At 44.5% G+C, this 25,051-nt stretch overlaps 1 protein-coding gene across 1 annotated transcript; it reads left to right on the top strand.

Moving 5' to 3' along the window:
• Positions 1 to 4,138: 4,138 nt before the first annotated feature.
• LOC308174011 (condensin complex subunit 2-like) lies at positions 4,139 to 24,110 on the top strand (the record flags this gene model as incomplete). The annotated part of the gene is made up of 16 exons (XM_080549064.1): positions 4,139 to 4,350; positions 4,468 to 4,561; positions 4,677 to 4,769; positions 5,733 to 5,850; positions 7,487 to 7,656; positions 8,501 to 8,690; positions 14,135 to 14,220; positions 14,618 to 14,796; positions 16,341 to 16,408; positions 16,581 to 16,684; positions 16,929 to 17,057; positions 18,118 to 18,225; positions 20,926 to 21,060; positions 23,111 to 23,247; positions 23,565 to 23,640; positions 24,051 to 24,110. 16 exons carry the CDS (start codon positions 4,139 to 4,141, stop codon positions 24,108 to 24,110), a joined length of 1,959 nt encoding a protein of 652 aa, XP_080405190.1.
• Positions 24,111 to 25,051: the final 941 nt, after the last annotated feature.

Below are 25,051 nucleotides of genomic sequence, written 5' to 3'. Positions count from 1 at the left end.
GCAGGACCTGGACGACTGCTCAGAGATGGAGGGGCAACTGGAGCGAGTAGAGGAGGAGTCAGGGTACAGAGCAGTATGCCTCCACTGCCTCCACTGCACGTCCTCCCCATCTGGTCTGGACCGGGTAGGGCTTCGGTCAGGGCTTGTAGAGGGCGTCCGGGAGCAGGACCTGGACGACTGCTCAGAGATGGAGGGGCAACTGGAGCGAGTAGAGGAGGAGTCAGGGTACAGAGTATCCATCCGGTCCAGCGTCTTGTCCACTAGCTGCAGGCGGTGGGTGTAGAGCGGAGTGTCATCCTTGGGCTCCTTCAGCTTCTCTCTGGGGTGAGATGGGGTAGCTTCTCCCATCTGGACATGAGATGGGCTGGGTTCTCCCATGGCTGCATGGATGGGCTGGACCTGAGATGAGGTGGGCTTTATCTGGAAGTCCTGGCGCCTGGGGGGTTGCTGGGCCTCTGGGGGGCAATGCCTCCACTGCACGTCCTCCCCATCTGGTCTGGGGGTAGGGCTTCTGTCAGGGCTTGTAGAGGGCGTCTGGGAGCAGGACCTGGACGACTGATCAGAGAGGGAGGGGCAACTGGAGCCAGTAGAGGAGGAGTCAGGGTACAGAGTATCCATCCCTAACTCCAGGCGGCCCAGCGACTTGTCCAGGTCCTGCAGGCGGTGGATGTATAGTGGAAAGTCATCCTTGAGCTCCTTCAGCTTCTCTCTGCAGGAGGACACAGACAGGGCTCTCATTCAGGCTAACTGTTACTGTTATTATCAAACCTTTTTCATTTAGCTATGAAATATGACATATCATCAATTGATGGAACTTACTTGTGTGTCTCATTGATGATGTCCTCCTGTTCAAACACAAACATGGGAGGGTAAGGATTAGCCTTTGAAATACACAAAGCACACATCCCTCACACACATCCCTCACAGCCTTAACACACAGCTCTAACACACATCCCTAACAGCTCTAACACACATCCCTCACAGCCCTAACACACAGCTCTATTACAGGCCTAAAACATTCCTAACACACAGCCCTATAACATAGCCCTAACACAGCCCTAACATCCAACCGTAACATACAGTCCTAACACTGAGCCCAGCCCCAACACTGAGGCCAGAAGTGCTTTCCCACGCTAATTCCATTGCGCAACAATAATATTAACGCAGCTTTACCTCTCTTGCCGGCCGCGTGGTGGCATCTCTCCACAGGTGGATCAGCCAGGTAAGGAGCAGCAGGAGCGTGGAGAGGATAAACACCCCGAGCTGGACATCGATGACCGCATCTCCACCAAGTTCCGATGTCGACTCCAGGAGATGCATGCGGTAGCGCAAGCGCACATGTTTCTGGTCTAGCAGCTGTTTAGACATTATAACACATTAGGGAAATCTATCCATAGATTAGCCTACACTGTGTACGTGTGTACACTCCGATAGACAAAGCGTTTATGAATGTTGTTGATGATGGGCATACCTCTTATGCATTAAATGGTTATGACGTCACAATGATGTGTCACGCAATACACTGGTCAAGAGATTGCGTCATAATGAATGGTTACCATGACATCTGCGATGCAGTAAACAGGGAGCGCGATTTCATCCTTTTACACAGAGCTCAACTTTAAATAAAATTGCTGCAGCATGAACCAAGTCTGAAATGTAAAAACGATGGAATCAAACATATTGACTTATCCCATATAACACGTCGTAATTTAATTAATAACACCCAGAGCTGGAACTGAATGACAGATTCACTCAGACTATGAGTGACGGACTCAGCGCAGTCTCAAAACAATCTGGCCATGTGGATACAGGCGATTACACCCCGGTAACCGTTGCTTCGGCAATGATGACGTGTGCTGGCTACGCACCAGTGACAATAATATTGAAATAGCCTAGAGATGTTTTTGCAGAAAGTAAAGTAGTTTTTTTTACCGCCTGTATTGTGTTTGTACTGTCCTCTTGTGGATTCGGGACGGGGTCATTGCAAAGCTGGATTGTGCAAAGGCCATTATCTAAAAAATAAGTTAACACACCTTTTCTAAATAGTCTGCCACCAAGGTGTCTCTCACCTGCATTGCCCCCCCTCCCAAATTTCGTTGTTTGGTACCTGTACTATATCAATGACAATAAAGACCATTCATTCATTCCTTTATCTTTTAAGATGGATCGGTCTCTGCCCGTTCGTATGTCACAAAATGATGTCGTATATATGTTACACGCTGTATGGTAGCTCTGTGACCTTTCAACCTACCTCAAATCCCTGAATGCCTTCAAGAAACGCAAAGCCAGACAGATGAATTAAGCACTACATGTTCTGGTAATTTTTCATTGTCATGTCTGTCACCAATTCACAGGAGGGATGCGTTATTCATGGGGGACGACATGTTTACTGTACACCTGTTATAAATTACTGCTACATAACATTTTTCTGCTTGTTAGATTCATACGGATTCAATTATACAGTGGCTTGAAATAGTGACAATTTTCACAGGTTGTTGCCTCAGAGTTTGATATTGAAATGCACTAGATATAGGCCTAGATTTAGACTAGATGTTCTGGACGCTTTCAATGATGTGTGGACATGACTGAAGTTTCACCCCTTAATGGGTCTCCTTGATTAGCTGAAATGCTAACATTTCTTCAACAATTTACACAAGAAGTAGAATTTAGTCCATCTGAAAGCAGTACTAGTTCAGGCTATACTGTACAGTGGGGTGCAAACATTTGGGTACCCCTGGTTTAAATGGTTTGTTACAATTAATCTCCAAGTGATTGAAAGCAAACCTGAACACTAAATGCTACAAAGTTAAACATGACATTTTTGCACATTTTAAAGCAAGGTTTCAGAGTAAAAAAAAAGAAAAAAGGAAAAGGGCACTGTGCAAAAGTTTGGGAACACTTTTGGATTACTCTTTGGTCAAAACAACAACACACTCAAACACTGTGCAAAAAAAACGTTGTTTATTGCGAGCTTTCGGTCATAGACCTTCTTCAGGCATAAAGCAAGGCCTTTATCCTTGTTTTATAATTTTGAAACTGTAAAAAGTTTAAAATAAAAATTTATCAAATGTGTGTACCATAGAGGTTAGGTTTGCGTCTTTTCACTCAGATATTAATTGTAAACGGAATTTTGACTAGGGGTGCCCAAATGTTTGCACCCCACTGTACAAGTACAGTGTTGATCAGACCTTCCCCAATTTCTCTTGATACAGGGTTCAATCATCATACATACAGTGCAGTAGGCCTAGTAGTATCACACTGATGATGCATTTTTGTAAGGTTTTAAAGAAAAAAATACAGTACCATGATTTCTTTTTTTTTATTAAAACGTTTTTGTAAAAAAAAAAATATTTTTTTTTTTTGCCCCTTGATTTCGCGGCCAACTTGCAGTACCCTCGTGGCCCACCAGAGGGCCGCGGCCCATAGGTTGGGAATCGCTGCTATAATGACTTGAGAAACCATTCCCCAGTTTGACCAGAAGAGGGGGCTGGTGTACACATTACACATCTCAGGCTCGTGGCATTGTGGGATTGATTTGTTGAGATTTGAATATCGTGTCGCGCTTTTTTCGTTCCTCTAGTCTAAATTAATCAATTTACATTTTATACATCTTAACTGCACTCTGAATCCCGGAGGCTTTTGGATCAAAGTTGAGGTAAGAAAGCTACGAATTCAAGATACACTTTATTTTATCCAGCAGCGTTAACTCTGACAAGAATAGCGGTCGTTGTTATCGCGCTAGCACGAGTTGGCTAGCTAGTAGCTAGCTAGTTAGTGGTTCAGTAGTTCCTGGTCCCCCAAATGTATATTCATGTAATGTAGCTAATCTACTTAGAGGCTAATTCGTTTTTCATTAGCTCAGTATTATGTATATTCATGAAATGTAGCTAATCTACTTAGAGGCTAATTCGTTTTTCATTAGCTCAGTATTTCGTGTGTGTGTGTGTGTCCGTCCGTCCGTCCGTCCAATAACGTCACTGTGATCAATGTAGACATCTGTCAGTTATGAGAGCTGTGATAAGGGTTTTAGTCAACAACAACAGCCTGGCTATCCTGGTAGGTAAACAACATGTAGGCTATAACGTTCCAGTCTGCTGGGGAAAGGTCAATTACAACTGTGCTTTTCCAGGCAGTCAAGATGAGCGCATTGTCAACGCCCGTCTCCCGGGTACGTCAGTGGGCCTCGCCGTCCCTGAAGCACATGGGCGCCTCTCCGACCACCAGCATCCCGCTACTGGCGTCTATTCCCGACAACGACGATGAGCTGGAGCGGCGGCAGCGGCGTAAATCCAAGGTCATTGACCAACAAAGTGCGCCTGAATCGCCGTTTAAGGAGTCTGCCTCTCATAGGTAGGGGATATCTGTAGCCCACCCCTCAGCACAAGTAATCCCCTCTACTGCATCTCTTGACAGGTGTGATATTGATTCAGACCTTTTTTATAAGACATTCCTTTTGTTTGTATTCAGCACCACAGGGACCCCCGCTGCTGTGCCCATGCTGTCAACCGCACAGATCTCAGAGCAACATTACTCCATCTGCATGAAGCTGTCCATGGAAAATGTATGTAGTCATTCATGCGTATACCTTGTAACTAACTGACATTCTGAAGAATGGGAAAGACTGAAGTAAATGTCAAGACAAGACAAGCCTTATATTCCTTCCCCTGTTTTCTCAGAAAATTACAACCAAGAACGCCTTTGATCTCCACCTGATTGATTACATGGCTGACATCCTCAAGCAGAAGGATTCTGAGGCCACAAACTTCAAGGTATGGTTTTATACATTAATTATTCCATCTGTGTGCCTCTCTTGAAATCTCCCCATCACACAATACTTCAAGACCGAGATGCCTTTGCTACTGAGAGCAGGATGAAAAATGAATGCAGAAAGGAATGACATTTTCCTTTTTTTTTTTTTTGTGTAAGATTTTATTTTCCATTTTCTTTTTACACAAAACATTATACACACCACATCCTAACCTAAATACACCACAACATTTATACGCACCCATTACTTGACAAACATCACAATACATCACAGCTTGACAAACATCACAACACATCACAGCTTGACATACATCACAACACATCACAACTTGACAAACATCACAACACATCACAGCTTGACATACATCACAACACATCACAACTTGACAAACATCACAACACCTCACACCTTGACAAACATCACAACACATCCTAACATCCCAAAGCCCCACTTTTTTTAAAACCGTCTAAAGTTTATCCCAGTTTACCCCCTATACTTATCTAACTAATATTTCTAATGCATAATCTAATTAATCTCTTAGTACTAAGTTTCTTGCACTATCTTTACGTCTTAGCTAAGGCCTTCACTATCTCTCCCCATATCTTTTCAAACTGATCTTTCTTATTATTGTCTATGGCTAAATTCTTCTCTATATTGGTATAATAAAGAATTTCGTTTTTCCATTGTTGTAGTGTTGGAGGTTTACTTGATTTCCAACTTCCCAAGTATTAGTTTTTTAAATATAATTGATGAGTACATATTTATCGGAATGGGAATGACATTTTCCTAAAACTAAGACATGTTCACTACCAGGTTACGTCACTGCTCGCTGTCTCAACTTGACGTCCACATGCGGAACTCCGACATCAATGGGAAATGTGATTTAATTAGCCCACGTGCGGAGGAGTGGATTCCACCCTCGGTGACCGTCTGTTTAAAGTGCCTCTTGTTTGTGGCTGCCCAGGTGGCTGCTGGGATGCTGGACGCCAGTACAAAGATTTACGCCGTCAGAGTGGATGCTGTCCACACCGACGCCTACAGAGTGCTGGGAGGTCTGGGTGCTGAGACTAAGCCTGCTGAAGGTAGGAGTCCTACAGAGTGCTGGGAGGTCTGGGTGCTGAGACTAAGCCTGCTGAAGGTAGGAGGTGGGCCATGAATTGATGCTTTTATCAATTAATTAGAATTTGTGGTTTAGGACGATGTTTGAAAAGGAAAATGGATTTTCACTTGAACTGGGTAATTATGGTACAGAACCACTACCTCTTCCCTGAGCCCCCCCACCCGCCCCGGCAATTAATATCCAGCTCATTTCTTCCAGCATCTAAAACAGGCACGCAGCCGAGTAGGAGACGTGTGTGGCACTGCCAGTTGCACAACACAGCAAAGAAAATCGCAGAAAATCTTCTTTTACAGATTTTCTTTTAGGCCACATCACCCCAGCCCTACTGCCATCAACACATTCAGTGTTTCCCCTAGGTTTGCTGCCTTTGGCATGGACCCCCCCAGGGGGTAAGACCCTGCGACATACCAGCGTCATGTCCAGGGGGTGTACTTGTACATTAAGCCACCTTACGCTACGGAAACAGGAGATAGGCTCCTGCCCTATGGGCCATTTGGCTCGAGAACCATCGGTTCTCAAGGCTACTTACTTATGTGGTCTTGACTACCTGTACACTTTCTCACCTGGTTCTTGTTGTCTCTCTCTGGTGTGCCGACACCATCCTGCTCTCTCTCCTTCTCTCCCCTCCTCTCTCCCTCTTTTGCTGTCAACCAAAAGGCAAACATAACAACCAGAGTATTTATAATCTAATAAGAGGTATAAATTGATCCATATCAATTTATAACATAATTATCATTGAATATTGGATTGCTGTGGGCAATGCAGTCAGATAATATCATTTTGACTTTACTCTCTCACCTGAAAAAATGTATGTCCAACTATAAAAAACAGACAATTCCAATGCTTCAATCCACTGTCCATGTACTGTAAATATACCATTATGGTATTACCATAAAGCCCAATTCTACCAGAATAAGAAAGATTGTATATCTACTTTAAGTAAAATAATAAAGTGCATCCAGTTAGCTCTTTAGCTGGCAAGTGTGCAAGCAGACTAGCTCATCTCATCACCTCTGAGCTAGCTTGCTAGTTCTTTGACACTATTTACACCATGAAACTATAGTCAGACACTTTCTAGTCACAATAATAACGACCAATTTTAACCAACTTTCTCTGTCAGAACACTCAGCAATTATATTTGCTAACGTTTTAACTTGCTTATTTTCCATCTGCAGACATCTCACCCTGCAAAAACTCTCTCGTCGCGCGCACACACTCGCGCAAAACCTTGTATTATTCTCCAGCGATGGCACAGCGCGAAGCGAAGTGTGGAGATAGGTCTGGTTATGTGAAGTGTTTAGATAGGTCTGGCTATGCGAGACTACGGCGGACTAACGTTACCAACGAGCCCATGGGCTTGCCACTGTCGCCAGATTCAGGTTGGGTGCGTTTAAAAAAGCGGATATTTTAGCCTGCTTGTCAGATGTTTGGTATCTACGTCTGTAATAAATCCTCTTTCATGGGGAGGCAGGAGGTTCCGTTGGGGGGGCAGCCCGCCCTCCCAAGGCAATTGTAGGGGAAACACTGACATTATTATTATTATTATGATTATGAATTTAAAAAGAATCATCTTCTGATCCATCCTTCCTGTTTCCTAGTTGCGGTTTGTGTGGCTCATGGTCCAGGGGGTGACGGAGACAGGGACGAGGGGGGCTCAGAGGGAGAACTGGCAGCCAGGCAGGTGGTGAAGAAGAAAAGGCCCCCGAAGAAGACGGTGGAGCAGAACCTGAGCAACATCAACATCTCTGAGACAGAGAGGAAGTGTGAGGTGAGGTGGAGCAGGCTGCTCCTCAGAGAACAGAGGGAACTGTCTGCTTGATAGAGGGAAATAGCTACAATCAGTAAACAATGCAATGAAATGCTTACTCACAAGCTAACAGTGCAGTGACTCTCTGAACACTTTATTAGGGACCTGTACACCTTCTCATTCATCCATGTGGTGTAATGGTGTGGGGAATGTTTTCTTGCCAGACTTTGGCCCGTTAATACAAATAAATCATGGCTTGAATGTTACAGCCTATTTCAGTATCGTTGCTGACCATGTGCATCCCTTAATGGCCACAATAATAATGGCTAATGGATAGTTCCAGCATAATGCACCATGTCACAAGGCAAAAGTCGTCACAAACTGGTTTCATGAACATGACAAAAGAGTTCAGTGTTCTTCAGTGGCCTTCCCAGTCACCAGATCTGAATCCAAGAGAACACCTTTGGGACGTGGTAGAACGGGACATTCACAGTGGATGTACCATGATGGACCATCATCAGCATGGATGTATATACCATAGACTGGATGTATATACCATAGATTGGATGTAGATTGATTGGTATTAACGGGCCCAACGTGTGCCAAGAAAACATTCCCCACACCATTACACCACCTCCACCAGCTTGGCAGGTGTCGAGGTGTTCCTAATAAAGTGTTCGGTGAGTGTGTGTGTGTGTGTGTGTGTATATAACAATCAACAATTCACAATAAGTGAATGAATGAAGTGAGTGGGGTGGGGGGGGGGGGGGGGCGTGCATTTGTGACTTATCCTCGTAAACTCGATGACGGCATAATATTCTGTTTGAGTAGGATGACTGACTTGTCCTCCCCCCCCACCCTCCAGGTGGACCCCATGTTCCAGCGCATGGCGTGCTCCTTCGACGAGAGCAGCACGGCGGGCGTCTTCCTGCCCGTGGTGTTCAGCGAGGACAGCCGCTGCCAGCTGCTCTTCCCCTCCCACATGACCCTGCTGCACGCCAGGCCCTCCTGGTCCCCGCCTCCCCCGCAGCGGACGCCTTCGCAGCCCTTCGCAGGTAAACAAGGAGCCGTGCCAGACACACTCCACCACCGTGTCACTGCACTGTGGTGTCACTGCACTGTGGTGTCACTGCACTGTGGTGTCACTGCACTGTGGTGTCACTGCACTGTGGTGTCACTGCACTGTGGTGTCACTGCACTGTGGTGTCACTGCACTGTGGTGTCACTGCACTGTGGTGTTACTGCACTGTGGTGTCACTGCACTGTGGTGTTACTGCACTGTGGTGTCACTGCACTGTGGTGTTACTGCACTGTGGTGTTACTGCACTGTGGTGTCACTGCACTGTGGTGTCACTGCACTGTGGTGTCACTGCACTGTGGTGTCACTGCACTGTGGTGTTACTGCACTGTGGTGTCACTGCACTGTGGTGTTACTGCACTGTGGTGTCACTGCACTGTGGTGTTACTGCACTGTGGTGTCACTGCACTGTGGTGTCACTGCACTGTGGTGTCACTGCACTGTGGTGTTACTGCACTGTGGTGTCACTGCACTGTGGTGTCACTGCACTGTGGTGTCAAAAAATATACACCGTACTTTATTTATCCCCGATGGGCAATTCCAGGAAGGAAGTCCCATTGACAAGTGAGGACATGCATGTGTCTTGATGTCAGTTTTCAATGCTAAAAACAAATACTGTATACATTTGCTGGTACACTAGAGCCCAGAAAGTCAAACTAAGGGAGAAATTAGGGTTATTTTTATTTATTTATTTTTTGGGAGATGAATAATAAAGTGATTTGACCCTGGTATGTACACTTCTATCAGAGTGATGGCAGTTGTGTAACAGTGATTGACAGCTACAGTAGGCTTAGGGTTTGTTTATTGTGATTTGCTGTCGCCATGAGGAAATAATAAGACCTTTCTCTGAACCTTCCATATCAGCAGACAGTCTGGTACTAGTTTTCCTCAGCCAGGTCAATAATGTGTTGCTGTAAAAGAATGTCCTCATAAAACACCAACTAATTGGTACACACAGCAGTTGTCCGGGGCTTCATTTTGATTGGTCGACAGCGAGGCGGCCAGCTTGATTTATTGGATTGTTCATACATACGTACATACATACATTGTTGTAATTAATCGGGGACCTTCATTTTCATCATGTTCCAACAAACCCCATCAAAACAGACATTCGTTCGTTCACTCGCCTCACCTATGCGATTTGTATGTATTTATTCATAAAAGGGAATATTCACCTTAAAGAAAAATTCCAGTTTTGGTGTAGTTTGTTTGTGGTGAGTTTTTTTTATTTTTATGTATACAGGTTTATTTGTTTATTTGTTTATTTAAAAGGATCCCCATTAGCTTATGCCGTAGCAGTTTGCTAATCTTCCTGGGGTCCACATATAATCAACAGACAAACACCTAATACATTAATACAACATATAATACATTAAAGGGACAATGCGTGACCCTCCGCGACATCCACACACTATCCCCCCGATACAGTAGTAAATACAACAAAATAAACTAAAATAAATAAAAATTTACAAAAAGGGAAAATATTATTAATCCATTAAAATATAAAGACCTATAAAGACATGATCCTAACGCAGTCATCTCTTCTATGAAAAAAGGAATCAACCAAAATAAACAAAGTAAAATAAAACAGCTACCTGTCATCAGCCACTTAATAGGTGCCTCCTCAGTCTCTTTTTGAATAACCTTTTACTTTTTTCTTGGCGGATATCAAGAGGTAATTCATTCCAAATTGTACTAGCTCTATAAAGCACTGTTCTTTTCAAAAAAATTGTTCTTGGGTGGGCTTTCATAATGTCACCATTGCCGGCCTTCCTGGTATTATGGCTATGAACAGTATTACAAAATACTATGTGATCTTGCAGGAACTCAGGTTTGTGTGTTCGCAGTGTATTGCTAAAAAATGTCACTGTGCCTGAGGCTAGCCTTTTCTCCACATTAAGCCACGATAGGCTAGACTGCATTTTATGAATGCTAGTTCTAGAAGAGCAACCTAGAACGAGCCTAGCAGCCCTGTTCTGAGCTACTTGTAATCTAGATAGTTCTGTTTTTGAGGCTGAGGCCCACACCACTGAGCAGTAATCCAGGTGAGTTAAAACTAGTGATCTACAGACTTGTTCCAGGATATGAGATGGTACATATGGTGCACATTGTGATGTGAATGCCAACACCCATTTTCTGAATGATTCTATTTATATGCTCTGACCATGACAGGTGGTTATCAATGACCAAACCAAGTAACTTTACTTTCTTCACTTGTTCGATGGGTTCCGTGGCTATATATAGATTCAATTTAGGCATAGAAGCCAGTTTGTGCCTAGACCCAAAAACAATACTCTGAGTTTTGGATATATTCAAAACAAGCTTGTTCAATGTAATCCATTCATGCACCATTTCTAATTCTTTTGAAAGAACTTGATTGAGTTCGTTATACGTATTTGCTGCATAATAAATTGTCGAGTCATCGGCATACATCACAATACAATAACTTTTTATAGCATAAGGCAAATCATTAGTGAAAATAGAGAAGAGGAGTGGTCCAAGACAACTTCCTTGAGGCACACCACAAGCTAATTTGCTACTATTCGATAAGCTGCCATTATAGTACACTCTCTGTGTTCTTGCAAAGAGATAGCTTTTAATTAGGGTAATGGCAGGAGGTGTGAACCTGTAACACGTGAGCTTTCTAATTAACAGCTCATGATCAATGACATCAAAAGCAGCACTGAAGTCTAGCAACACTGCAGCCACTACCTTTGAGTTATCAATTTCTCCTAACCAGTCATCGGTCATCTGTGTGAGCGCAGTTGAGGTAGAATGGCCTTGCCTGTACGCATGTTGGTATTTGGTGGTTAGTCCATTTGACGTGAAATAGTCCTGAATCTGAACATAAATAATCCTTTCCATGACTTTGCTGAGTACAGGAAGAATACCGGTACTTATAGGACGACTGTTGGGTCCACTGAAAGTTGTTCTACTATCCTTTGGCAGTGGTATAATTTTACCCTCTTTCCACAATCCAGGACACATTCCACTTAATAAACATCTATTTAATATATGACCTATAGGCCCAGAAATGTGATTAGCGGCTATCTTCAATATCTTACTGTCTAGGTTGTCAGTACCCGCCGAACCATAAGCAGGGAGGGACTCCAGCAACTTCCTAACCTCCTCAGTGTCAACACATTGAAATTCAAATGAACAGTTCTTACCCCTCATTATTTCGTTGCTTATTAGTTTACAAGTGTTGGAATTGGTGCAGCACATGTTCTGTCTCAATTTGTCAGTTTTACTTACAAAAAAATTATTAAAGTAATTAGCAATATCTAGTGGTTTTGTTAGGAACATCCCATTGGCTTCAACACATGAAGCACACCCATTTTTCCTTCTTCCCATGATTTCATTCAGAGTGTTCCAAAGTTGTTTACCATCATGTCTAACATCACTTATTCTTTGCTTATAATATTCCTTCTTTTTGGTTTTGTTCAATTTAGTTACCATATTTCTCAATCTACAATAATTTAGTCTGTCATCTAGTAAACAAGATTTTACTGACACCGTTTTAGCTTCATCCCTTTGTTTCATTAAACATTTCATACCCTCATCAATCCAAGGGGCAGTTCTGGATTTCATTGTGAACTTTTTCATGGGGGCATGTCTATTAACTAGTTCCATAAAAACATTCATGAAAACATTTAAAGAAATCTCTGGGTCATCAGCAGTGTACACATCATTCCAATCTAAATTTCCAACATCATGTATGAAATTGTCTTCAATAAAACGTTTGTATGTCCTTTTGAATACAATTTTAGGGCTTGCTTTTGGAATCTTTGATTTTCTTGCAGTAGCAACCATATTATGATCACTGAATCCTACTGGCAAAGAAACTGGCTTTGAACAGTGCTCAGAGACATTGGTGTAAATATGATCAATGCATGTTGAAGAAGTATATCCTGCATAATTGGTAAAGATTCTTGTTGGCATAGAGACTATTTGTGACAAATTACAAGCACTAATTAGTGATGACAACTTATTCTTCAAGGAGCAATTACTAGCTAGCCAGTCAACATTCATGTCTCCAAGCAAGTACATTTCACTCTTTGTATCAGCAACTCTGTCAATCATATCACATACATCATTCAAATACTGAGAGTGTGCTCCAGGGGGCCTGTAGCAGCAGCCCACCAATATTGGTTTCAAGTGGGGTAGATGTACTTGAACCCACAGTGCTTCTACATTATTACACATAAATTCCACACACAATTTTGAAGGAAGATGACTTTGTATGTAAATAGCCACTCCCCCTCCATATTTGTCTCTGTCCCTCCTGAACAGAGAGTAACCCTCTAATGATACCGCCGAGTCTTGAATGGAAGAGTCAAGGTGAGTCTCAGACAATGCCAGTATGTGAATGGTATTACCTTGCACTAGGCAGTTCAATTCATGAGTCTTGTTCTTGATACTGCATATATTCACATGTGCAATCACCAAGCCTTTGTTTGGAAGATTTAAAGAGTTCAAGTCCATGATATTAAGCAGTTACCTAAAATGAATCTAACATCATCGCAGGCACAGTAGGCCTGAGATGTTTGAGTTACGAACCTTCAAACTTGGCTGCGTTTTCGTCTTTGCCTCCCGCTCCTTTGCTTGAGTGTCGGGATGCAGGGTGGACGATGAGTTTGTCATAGCGCAGGAATGCTATTTCTCCTCTCGCACGTGCAGCCTTCATCGCTGGTATGAGTTCTTTGCGTTTTTGGCGAACAGCATCTGGATAGTCCTCGTTGACGTACACATCGGTCCCTTTTAGGTCTTTAGCTTTCTCCATTACTCTGGCTTTGTCCTTGAATCTAAAGAATCTTGCAACAATTGGCCTGCTGGCTCTCTGTTCAGTCGATTTTCCAGTCCGATGCACCCGTTCAAATTCCATGCCTGTGAGTTTGAGTTTGTCAGAGAGGAGCTTCCGCACCTTCTCCTCTGATTCAGCCCAGCTCTCATTTCCAGACTCTGGAATCCCGTCAATCACAATGTTCTTTCGTCGCGACTGACCCTCCAAGTAGTCTAACTTTGGCAGGAATGAGCGAATGTTCGTAGCAACAACTGAAACATCCAAGTCAATTTCAGTGAGCTTCGTGGCTGATGTCTCCGATTTGGCGCGGAGCTCATCCACATCCTTTTGGGTGTAGTGGAGGCTTTCCCTTAAACCGCTTATTTCGTGGTCGGGGTAGTGGTGGTCTAGTGGATAGTGAGTTGGACTTGTGATCGGAAGGTTGTGAGTTCAAATCCCGTCTGAAGCCACACCACTACTAGTGTGCCCTTGGGTAAGGCACTTAGCCCTCAGTTACTCCAGGGGGAATGTCCCTGTAATTCGTAATTGTAAGTCGCTTTGGATAAAAGCGTCTGCTAAATGGCAAAATTATTATTAATTATAAAATTATTATTTATTTCCTTCACAAACTCGTCCAGGTGGTCTCCAGAGGGCCCTGAAGGAGAGTCTGTCCATCTGCCCTTCCCTGGAGGGCTTCTCCTTCCCCAGCTGGAAACCCGATCAGGTCAGAGCCACACAACAACCACAGACCACCCCAACATTTTTTTTACGTAATTATAGTAGATAAGTCACATTGATTAACACAGTAACTTTACACATATTTCACAATATATAGTTTTGCTGTGCTGTGTTAGAGAAGGCAAGAGACCACCTAGTGCTCACACATTCAAGCCTCTCTTTTTAATTGTTGTCTGTGAGCGGATAGTTCCTATTATATGAATTCTCATCTAGTTCTGTCTCAAACTATGCCGTGTTGGGTCCTTGAATTTGAGGGAATTGAGTCTTGAAAGTCCTTGAAAGGTGCTTGAATTTGATGTTTCAGAAGGTGTGGGAACCCTGTATTATATATCCGCTAACCACTGTGTCTCTCTCTCTCTCTCTCTCTCTCCCTGACCTGCAAAACCATGAACCAGCTGCTGGAGAAGATGAAGCAGGGGGAGCACGTGTTTGATGTGAACGCCGAGGCGGAGTCGTATGAGGAAGAGGGCGGCGGCGGGGGCCAGGACTTCGGGGACCACTTTGACGCCGATTACGAGGAGGGGGGCCCAGGGGACTGTGGGGAGGGCTCCAAGGAAGGACGGTGAGGACACAGAGGCGCTTCACTACCTTTTATATTTACATTCTTGGTGTTTATAATAATAATAATAATACATTAGACTTATATAGCACTTTTCTAGACACTCAAAGACGCTTTACAAACTGAAAAGATCGAGTAGTTATATTAGAAAGAAACAAAAAATAAATAAAAGAAAGTATAGGGGTCTAATTAATTTTTAGATGACTAAATCTAAGTCTAGGTGTCTTTGTAGGACAATCTTCTCTGTAATACTGCAATTACACAATTAGATTTCGGGCGGAGAAGCGGCGTACAAGCAACGCCAGCGTCCTCTGTCAACCGGCATTTTTAGTGGACGCCTTCATCCAAAGGCGACTTACAACAAATCCATTTGACTGAAATAAGTGAGTCATGTCTATCAGTCATAGCAGGAGAAAGTCCTGCTATGGGCCATTGCCAGTTATCGTGCTAGAAGCTAAACAATAGCGACACTGATTAAACGGCACAACTACACAATAGCATGCGGTACAAAGCAAGATTAAATTCACTTACAAGTCTAGTGGGAGATTCTTCTCTTTGCTTAGTCCAGAATGTACTACTACTACTACTACTATTACAACAACAACACACAACGATACTTTGCTCCTCAACGGACTGACGATCGAAAGCCTTTCCTGGATTCGCTCACATCCTCTCTCCTAGACTCCTTCTCAGGAGTACCTCAGACTCTCTCTGTTCTCCTCAGACTCTCTGTTCTCCTCAGACTCTCTCTGTTCTCCTCAGACTCTCTCTGTTCTCCTCAGACTCTCTCAGACTCTCTCTGTTCTCCTCAGACTCTCTCAGACTCTTTCTGTTCTCCTCAGACTCTCTCAGACTCTCTCTGTTCTCCTCAGACTCTCTCAGACTCTTTCTGTTCTCCTCAGACTCTCTCAGACTCTTTCTGTTCTCCTCAGACTCTCTCAGACTCTCTCTGTTCTCCTCAGACTCTCAGGTGGGGTAATTTGACCCCTGTGAGTAAAGACATTTTTTATATCTTTGCACTCGATCAAATTTCAGGACCCTCCTTTCATGACTTTTCCTAGATATGTGCGTTCTACCACCCAGTATCCTTACATTTTCAAAATCACTTCAGGATAAGGTTTTTCCGTGTAGGAAGCAGGCTAGTTTACAAGCGGCCAACTAGTGGTCGTTGTGTGTAAATAGCAGCTTGAGCATTGTAAAGAGGCGGCTCTCTTAGTAGGTAAAGAAGGCACGGCTGTTCTAGTGTTAAACACCCAGTTCCGTCTCGGGATCAAAGCAGTGAAACCGTTCTGGCTCTGTTTGAAGACCACCAGCTCTCCCCCCACAGGTAAAGCGCCACTTCTAAGTGCTGCTGTTGGAGTTGGGTTACTCATCGGAGCCAGAATAATTGGGATTCAGTCCGGACGCGTCAGCGGTTAATCTCTCGGAAAACATGCTGAAATCCAACTTTCCTCTGCGGGTTTTTTCCGTAATAAGGGAACTTCACTCTCTGTTTTTTTCCGTTGGTTTTGAATGAGATTGTGAGTGTGGTTGTGTGTGATTGACAGGGATATGATTCCCATCGGAGAGGGGGACATCGCCACCATGTGCCCGCAGCTGTCCTCCCAGCATAAACGTGAGTGTTTGTTGTCATACGAAAGAAGCCGCTCTGTGTGTGTGTGTTGGGAGGGAGGGTGGATGGGGGGTGTATGTGTTGTTTTTAACACTGTGTTGTCTGTGACATTCCCTTAACTACATCATTGATCATTGACCCTCCCCCCCCTCTCTCTGTTTTTCTCTCTGCTCAGAGGACCACGCGCCTGAGAAGGAGACTCGCAAGAGGAAGCCCAAGAAGGTGTTTGAGATCGACTTCAACGACGTCAACGTTGAGAACCACTTCCACTTTACCAGAGTAAGCCCCGCGGTCGGTCGCCCCTCGAGTTCACCGACCAGTTTTTTCTGAGCTGTTGTCATAGTTACAAAGAAGTGCTGTGATTGCCACTTTTTCCCGATGCTATTTTGACGCTATTTCAAGTGACTGACAACCCTGTGTCTGTGTGTGTGTGTCTGTGTGTGTGTGTGTGTCTGTGTGTGTGTGTGTGTGGTGTGTGGTGTGTGGTGTGTGTGTGTGTGCGTGTGCGTGTGCGTGCCCCCAGGCTGCTACCACTAACACCAAGTCAGCCCTCAACACCGGCAACAAGAAGACCACTCTACCTGCATACTTCAAGTTCTCCCTACTCGTCAAGCAGGAGACCCTGTCCCAACACAGCCTCAAGCCCTCCAGCGTGGTAAGCCCCCCCCACCCATTAAAGGGTTAGTTCACCCCCCAAAATCATAATTTCTTAATGTCTCTAGGGAGCGCCTGTCAGTCCACTTTGGGGATGAACTATCCTGTTTAATGTTCAGTCTTAAGCCCAATGTATACTTCTGCGTAAAATCGACGGCGTAACCTACGCCGTAGCCTGCGTAGGCCTGGAGCCTACTCCGTAGGTTGACGCGCACCTCTCCAAAAATGTAACTACGCAACACACCTACGCAGACCGTAAGCACTGTGATTGGTCCGCTTGGTAGCACATGATTCCGACTCTCTCATAGGCCAAAATGCGGAACCCATGACAGAAATGTAATTTACTTTTTCTGTAATTACTTATTAAAGATTTGAAAAATTATGATAGCCATCTTATTATCTTAGTTTAATGTCATTTCAATGCATTATAGACATTTTGTTTACAACAAGCATAACAAAAAAATCGCTATTATGCCGCTATGAGTACACCGTTCCAAAGGAGCGCCCCATGGAAGCGTCAAGCACAGCCTTCCCATAAAGAGCGCAATTCACATTTACGAGATGTACAATCCTGTTTATTTAGAAATAAATTATTACCTGTGGTGTTTGACAGCGGATGATGATAGACATATTTAATTAAAGTTATCTATAAGAACTGTAATTGGTCCGCTTGGTAGCGTCACATTCTCGTAAATGCGGAAGCCATGACAGAAATGTCATTTACTTTTTCTGTAATTACTTATTAATAAAGATTTGAAAAATTATGATAACCATCTTTTTATCTTAGTTTACTGTCATTTCAATGCATTATAGACATTTTCTTTACAACAAGCATAACCCAAAAATCTATTATGCCGCTATGAGTACACCGACCAACGCGACGCAGACCGACCAACGCAGAACTATAAATTGGGAGAGCCCTTGCGTAGGCTACGGCGTAGCCGCGCGTAAATTCGACGCAGAAGTATAAATTGGGCTTTAAACTCGCTCCTCTGTGTTGGAGCCGACTCCAGGCTATGGAAGCTGTCTGATCTTGACACTGTTCTGTCCGTCTACAGCAGCTGTGTGAAGAGGAAAAGCCTCTGTCCGGGGAGCTGGGGGAAGGCATCGGAGACTACAACTACAACAACGCCAACGACACGGCCAACTTCTGCCCAGGCCTGCAGGTGTGGTACCCCCCAGGGACGACTCCTCTGAGTCTACACACACAACACTGACTGACCCAACCACACACACACACACACACACACACACACACACACACACACACACACACACACACACACACACACAACACACACAACACTGACTGACCCAACCACACACACACACACACACACACACACACACACACACACACACACACACAACACTGACTGACCCAACCACACACACACACACAACACTGGAACACTGACTGACCCAACCACACACACACACACACACACACACACACACACACACACACACACACACACACACACACACACACAACACTGACTGACCCAACCACACACACACACACAACACTGGAACACTGACTGACCCAACCACACACACACACACACACACACACACACACACACACACACAACACTGACTGACCCAACCACACACACACACACACAACACTGGAACACTGACTGACCCAACCACACACACACACACAACACTGACTGACCCAACCACACACACACACACACAACACTGGAACACTGACTGACCCAACCACACACACACACACAACACTGACTGACCCAACCACACACACACACACAACACTGGAACACTGACTGACCCAACCACACACACACACACAACACTGGAACACTGACTGACCCAACCACACCACACACACAACACTGACTGACCCAACCACACACACACACACAACACTGGAACACTGACTGACCCAACCACACCACACACACAACACTGGAACACTGACTGACCCAACCACACACACACACACAACACTGACTGACCCAACCACACACACACACACAACACTGACTGACCCAACCACACACACACACACACACAACACTGACTGACCCAACCACACACACACACACAACACTGACTGACCCAACCACACACACACACACACACAACACTGACTGACCCAACCACACACACACACACACAACACTGGAACACTGACTGACCCAACCACACACACACACACAACACTGACTGACCCAACCACACACACACACACACAACACTGGAACACTGACTGACCCAACCACACACACACACACAACACTGACTGACCCAACCACACACACACACACAACACTGGAACACTGACTGACCCAACCACACACACACACACAACACTGGAACACTGACTGACCCAACCACACCACACACACAACACTGACTGACCCAACCACACACACACACACAACACTGGAACACTGACTGACCCAACCACACCACACACACAACACTGGAACACTGACTGACCCAACCACACACACACACACACAACACTGACTGACCCAACCACACACACACACACAACACTGACTGACCCAACCACACACACACACACACACACAACACTGACTGACCCAACCACACACACACACACACACAACACTGACTGACCCAACCACACACACACACACAACACTGACTGACCCAACCACACACACACACACACACAACACTGACTGACCCAACCACACACACACACACAACACTGACTGACCCAACCACACACACACACACACAACACTGACTGACCCAACCACACACACACACACACAACACTGGAACACTGACTGACCCAACCACACACACACACACAACACTGACTGACCCAACCACACACACACACATACACACACACACACACACACACACACACACACACACACACACACACACACACACACACACAACACTGGCTGACCCAACCACACACACACACAACACTGGAACACAACCCAACCCCCCCACACACACACACACACACACACACAACACTGGAACACAACCCAACCCCCCCACACACATACACACACACACACACACACACACACACAACACTGGAACACTGACTGACTCTCCGTACGGATCCCTCTGTCTCTCTCTAGCGTAGCGTTGTGGGAACCATACAGATGTCACAACAAACAACCACTGTTCCGTGTCATTACTGTTGTTTTACTCTGTCCTTTTCCCTCCCTTCCCCTCCTCCCTCCCTCCCTCACTCTCTCTCTCTCTTTCTTTCTTTCACTCACTCTCACTCTCTCTCTCTCTTTCTTTCACTCACTCTTTCCTTCACTCACTCTCTCTTTCTTTCACTCACTCTCACTCTCTCTTTCTTTCTTTCACTCACTCTCTCTCTCTCTCTCTTTCATTCACTCACTCTCACTCTCTCTCTCTCTTTCATTCACTCACTCTTTCCTTCACTCACTCTCTCTTTCATTCACTCACTCTCACTCTCTCTCTTTCTTTCTTTCACTCACTCTTTCCTTCACTCACTCTCTCTTTCTTTCACTCACTCTCACTCTCTCTCTTTCTTTCTTTCACTCACTCTTTCCTTCACTCACTCTCTCTTTCTTTCACTCACTCTCTCTCTCTCTCTCTCTCTTTCATTCACTCACTCTCACTCTCTCTCTCTCTTTCATTCACTCACTCTCACTCTCTCTCTTTCATTCACTCACTCTTTCCTTCACTCACTCTCTCTTTCATTCACTCACTCTCACTCTCTCTCTTTCTTTCTTTCACTCACTCTTTCCTTCACTCACTCTCTCTTTCTTTCACTCACTCTCACTCTCTCTCTTTCTTTCTTTCACTCACTCTTTCCTTCACTCACTCTCTCTTTCTTTCACTCACTCTCTCTCTCTCTGCAGGGCGGGGACAGTGACGATGACGGTGAGGGGCTGGGCGGTCCAGATGACGTGGAGTCGTCTGCAGACGGTGCGCCCGCCTCCTCCCAGGACCGCTCCTGCTACGGGGAGGACGACCTGGTGCCTCAGCCACAGAGGGTGAGGAGGAGGAGACCCGTCTGGTCAAACAGTAGCGTTCCGTTAGAACACCCTTAGATGGAGTGTTAACCCTATAACGCCTGAACCATTCAATCATTTCAGGAAAATTCTACATTTTAAAAAAGGCTTTCAATTTGGACTATATTGAACCTCTAGAAACAACGTTCTGGGCTTGTTTACCATTTTCCCCAAAAAATTTATGAATCATGAAAATGCGCAGCTGATCCTGGAAACCATGTTGTATGCAATTAGATGGTGGATTTTCGCGGTACTGCGTTCAACTGTTCACCCATTTTGAGGTCCAAAAATTGTATCACGTGTGATACGTGCAGCGTTATGAGGTTAAGGGCCAATCCCAATTCACCCCTACGGCTTAGTTTTCACCCCTATGGCTTCGTTTTGCGCGTTCACGTTTAGGGTAGGGGTGTCCCAATTCATATTTCACCGAGGGGAAGGGGTAAGTTGGAGGGCTAGCCATGACTTCGTTTCGAGCAATTTCAGGACCAGACTAGCTTCGAAGCCGTACCCCTTGATTCCAGCATGCATTGCTAATCATCTACAGAAATGTTATGGTGCTCTATTCAATGCGGAAATGTCATTTTACTTTCTCTGTAATTACTTATTAATAAAGATTTGAAAAATTATGATAACCATCTTATTATCTTAGTTTAATGTCATTACAATGCATTATAGACCTTTTCTTTATAACAAGCATAACAAAAAAATTGCTTTTATGTCGGTGCTGTGTGTAACGTTAGGCTGATTTGTGGACAGTCGCGCATATGACATATTTCCATGTCTGATGTCTAATGTCTGATGTACTAATGTCATTTCAATGCATTATAGACCTTTTCTTTCAAACAAGCATAACAAAAAAAATCGCTGTTATGCCAAGGTGCCTATGCGTGTGCCTATGCTTAACATAGAAAGTTCCACAGTCCAGCACGCTCGGGTTTCGCAGTAGAGGACTGGTAGCTTACCTGATCACTTCCATTCGACTACCAAAGCAGGACACCGGAGCACTCATATCTGCGCGTTTGTCACAGGGTAACAGACAGTCACCCTGTTCCTCTGCCCCGGCGTCAGTCCAATGGAATCGTCAAGCACAGCCTTCCCCATATAAATACATCAGTGCGCGATTAACATTTCAGAGGTGTACAATCATGTTTATTTAGAAATAAATTGTGGTGTTTGACAGCGGATGATGGTAGACATATTTAATGTAAAGTTATCTATCTAAAGTTATCTATCCACAGGCTGATATGTGCATGATAGGCGCGAATTCCCCCCCCCCCTTGGTGGTATATGACGCTATAGTTGTATTGCGGGAGTTATTATATCAAAACAACTCGCAATCTGATCCGAGCAGTTGTTATGTAATATTATCGATGGATGTGCCATTTTTGATGGAGGGCAGTGAGCGGGAGACTCATCAAAGACATGTAGTTAATTAATGCAGTGGACAGCGGCTGTTTCTCCAGCGTTCCTGTCACTTCGGATTTCGGAACATCATAAAATTAAATCTGTAAGTCATGCATTTATCCATGTTTCCCATTGATGGTATATGACGCCGTAAATGTAACTTAAGTTCAGCCGCGAAGTTGTTGCACTGTTGTCCTAAATCAGTGCAGACTGGCAGGGTAGGAGCACAGGTTTCTTACAGGTTAGAGCGCCGTTATTCTGTCATGGTCTGATAATGAAGCGTTGTTCTTTTTTATTTGATGACTTGTTTGATCGATTGATAGCGTAAAAGTGAAGTTGTGAATGAGTCGCGAGCGTCAATGCTTTTCTACGATACTACTGATGACGTATCCGTCTTGAAGGGTTGTCCCATTTCATAGGGGTAGATTTCAACCCCGACGGCTTGTGGCTCTGTTCGAAGGCCTTGGCTCGAAATCGAGTCACACTGGAAAACGAGCCATAGGGGTAGAAAAGGGACTCGAGATTGGGCCTAAAAGTAGCCTGGGAGACGAGGTCTCACCAGTCTTGTTCAATAGAGAGAGGAGGAGGAAAGAAGCCAACCCTGGCTTTTGCTTTTGCCTCCCCTCAGGTGAACAAGGTGGAGATCAACTACGGGAAGACAGCCAAGAGTGTGGCCCTGAAGAGACTGAAGAACTCCATGTGGAACATTCTGACCGACACGCCAGAGGAAAAAGCCACGGTCAATTTCTCTTCTCTGCTTCAAAGGTACCACAGGGCCTCGCCACTGAGCTCCCTCCATGTTATGTCTTGTCTAGCAGACTGTGTGTGTGTGTGTGTGTGTGTGTGTGGAGGATGGGGCGTGGCTGTTCCTCAAAGCTTGCAGACATGCATCATTTAAACGGCGCTCTCAACAGAGAGGTTTTGGAGGGTTCCAAACGTTGATTCAGTGCTTACAGGGGTGTGAACATGACGTGCGTGCAGATGAATTAATGCAGTGTCTAAACCATGTTCTCTCTCTCTCTCTCTCTCTCTCTCTCTCTGTCTCTCTCTCACCTGTCTCTCTCTCTCTCCTGTCTCTTCAGTCTGCCCTCCAACGTGGCTCAGAACCTGTCGGTGCCCCTGGCGTTTGTGGCCCTGCTGCACCTGGCCAATGAGAAGGTGAGTTACTACCGTAGTCCTCATGCCATTCCTACACCAGGGACCAGACCACCTGCTGTTGATGATAGGTGGAGCATGTGGTGGATAGGCTGCTCGTACATGAACCCAAAAAGCATATTTAAAATGATCTGTGTTGTTGAAATGTTCTTTCTTTTTAACTTCCAATTAAAATATTACGTTTTTAACAGTCATGAGTATCATCATGACAATCTCTATCAATTCAAATCAAACTTTATTTATACACACATTGTACACTGCACATTTCATATACAGTACAGCTTAACAGGGAAAAATGAGTCAAAACAGAGAGAAAATGAGAAGATAATAAGATAAACCTAGCAAGTGAGTGTGGTGGGGGGAAAAAAAGTTGCCGGGTCATTCATTCTAATGCATTTTTGCCCTTTCAACAGAATTTGGAGCTTGTCAAGGTGGGTGACATGTCTGATGTCATCATCAAGCAAGGCCACTGAGAGGGGGAAATCGGAAAGCGTCCACTTGTGATATTCTCTTCTGCTTCCATTATAACTAAATCATAGCCCCGGTGACTTGCTATATTGCCCCTGCGTGTTTTGCGCGTCTGTCATAGATTTGTACTGTTTGTTTAACTGTTTCCTGGCTCAATAATGTTCCATTGGGTTTTATACAGTACATGTTTTTTTTAAAAGGTTGACTTTATTTTCTGTTTTTCTTGTAACACACGTTTAGAAACCGCCCACTTTTTATACAAGGAAGTGAAGGGTGGTAACAAAGGGTTGCTGTAGCTACATAGCTTGCCCGCCCGGCCCCCCTCCTTCATCACGTGCTTGACGTTCTGGTTCAGGTATTTCTTGGAGATGCTGTCGGCGTACTGCTCGAAGTCCCACTCCTCGAGGGTCTCCATGCCAGTCTGTAGGGAGAGAGAGTGTTTAGTTTAGTTTAGTTTATTCGTTTATTATATCGAGGACAATCCAAACACATGAACCATATAAAATACAGTAAAAAAGGCAGCGTTAGCCTAGTCGGCTAATTTTCAGCTGAAGTCCCCGGCCAGTTGCAACATGGCATCCTGAAAAGTAACGTCATTAATTAAAATAAAACGTTTAAATATTCTAAGAACACGTGGCTGAGACAAGGTACCCCAACATCACACTTGACAAAAAACACAAGTAAGCAAGCTGAGGTGATTACAAGCGGCTGTGTGTGTATGTGTGTGTGTGTGTGTGTGTGTGCTCAGATATACAGTATGTGAAGCCTGAGGAGGTACTGTTAAAATAAAGCCAATTTTGCCAATCTATCTGATAAGGCAAACCATCACCACGCATTCTCTCTCTCATTCTTTTGTTTTAGTGATTAGAAGGATGGATCTTTTTCAAACAGGCTTTACAGTTCGTGACGTTAGAATTATAAGGTTCTATCTCCATTTTTGTCCAAA

Source organism: Nansenia antarctica (genome assembly GCF_963989245.1).
Source record: "Nansenia antarctica genome assembly, chromosome: 19".
Lineage (NCBI taxonomy): Eukaryota > Metazoa > Chordata > Actinopteri > Argentiniformes > Microstomatidae > Nansenia > Nansenia antarctica.
This window is presented reverse-complemented; position numbering and strand designations above follow the sequence as displayed.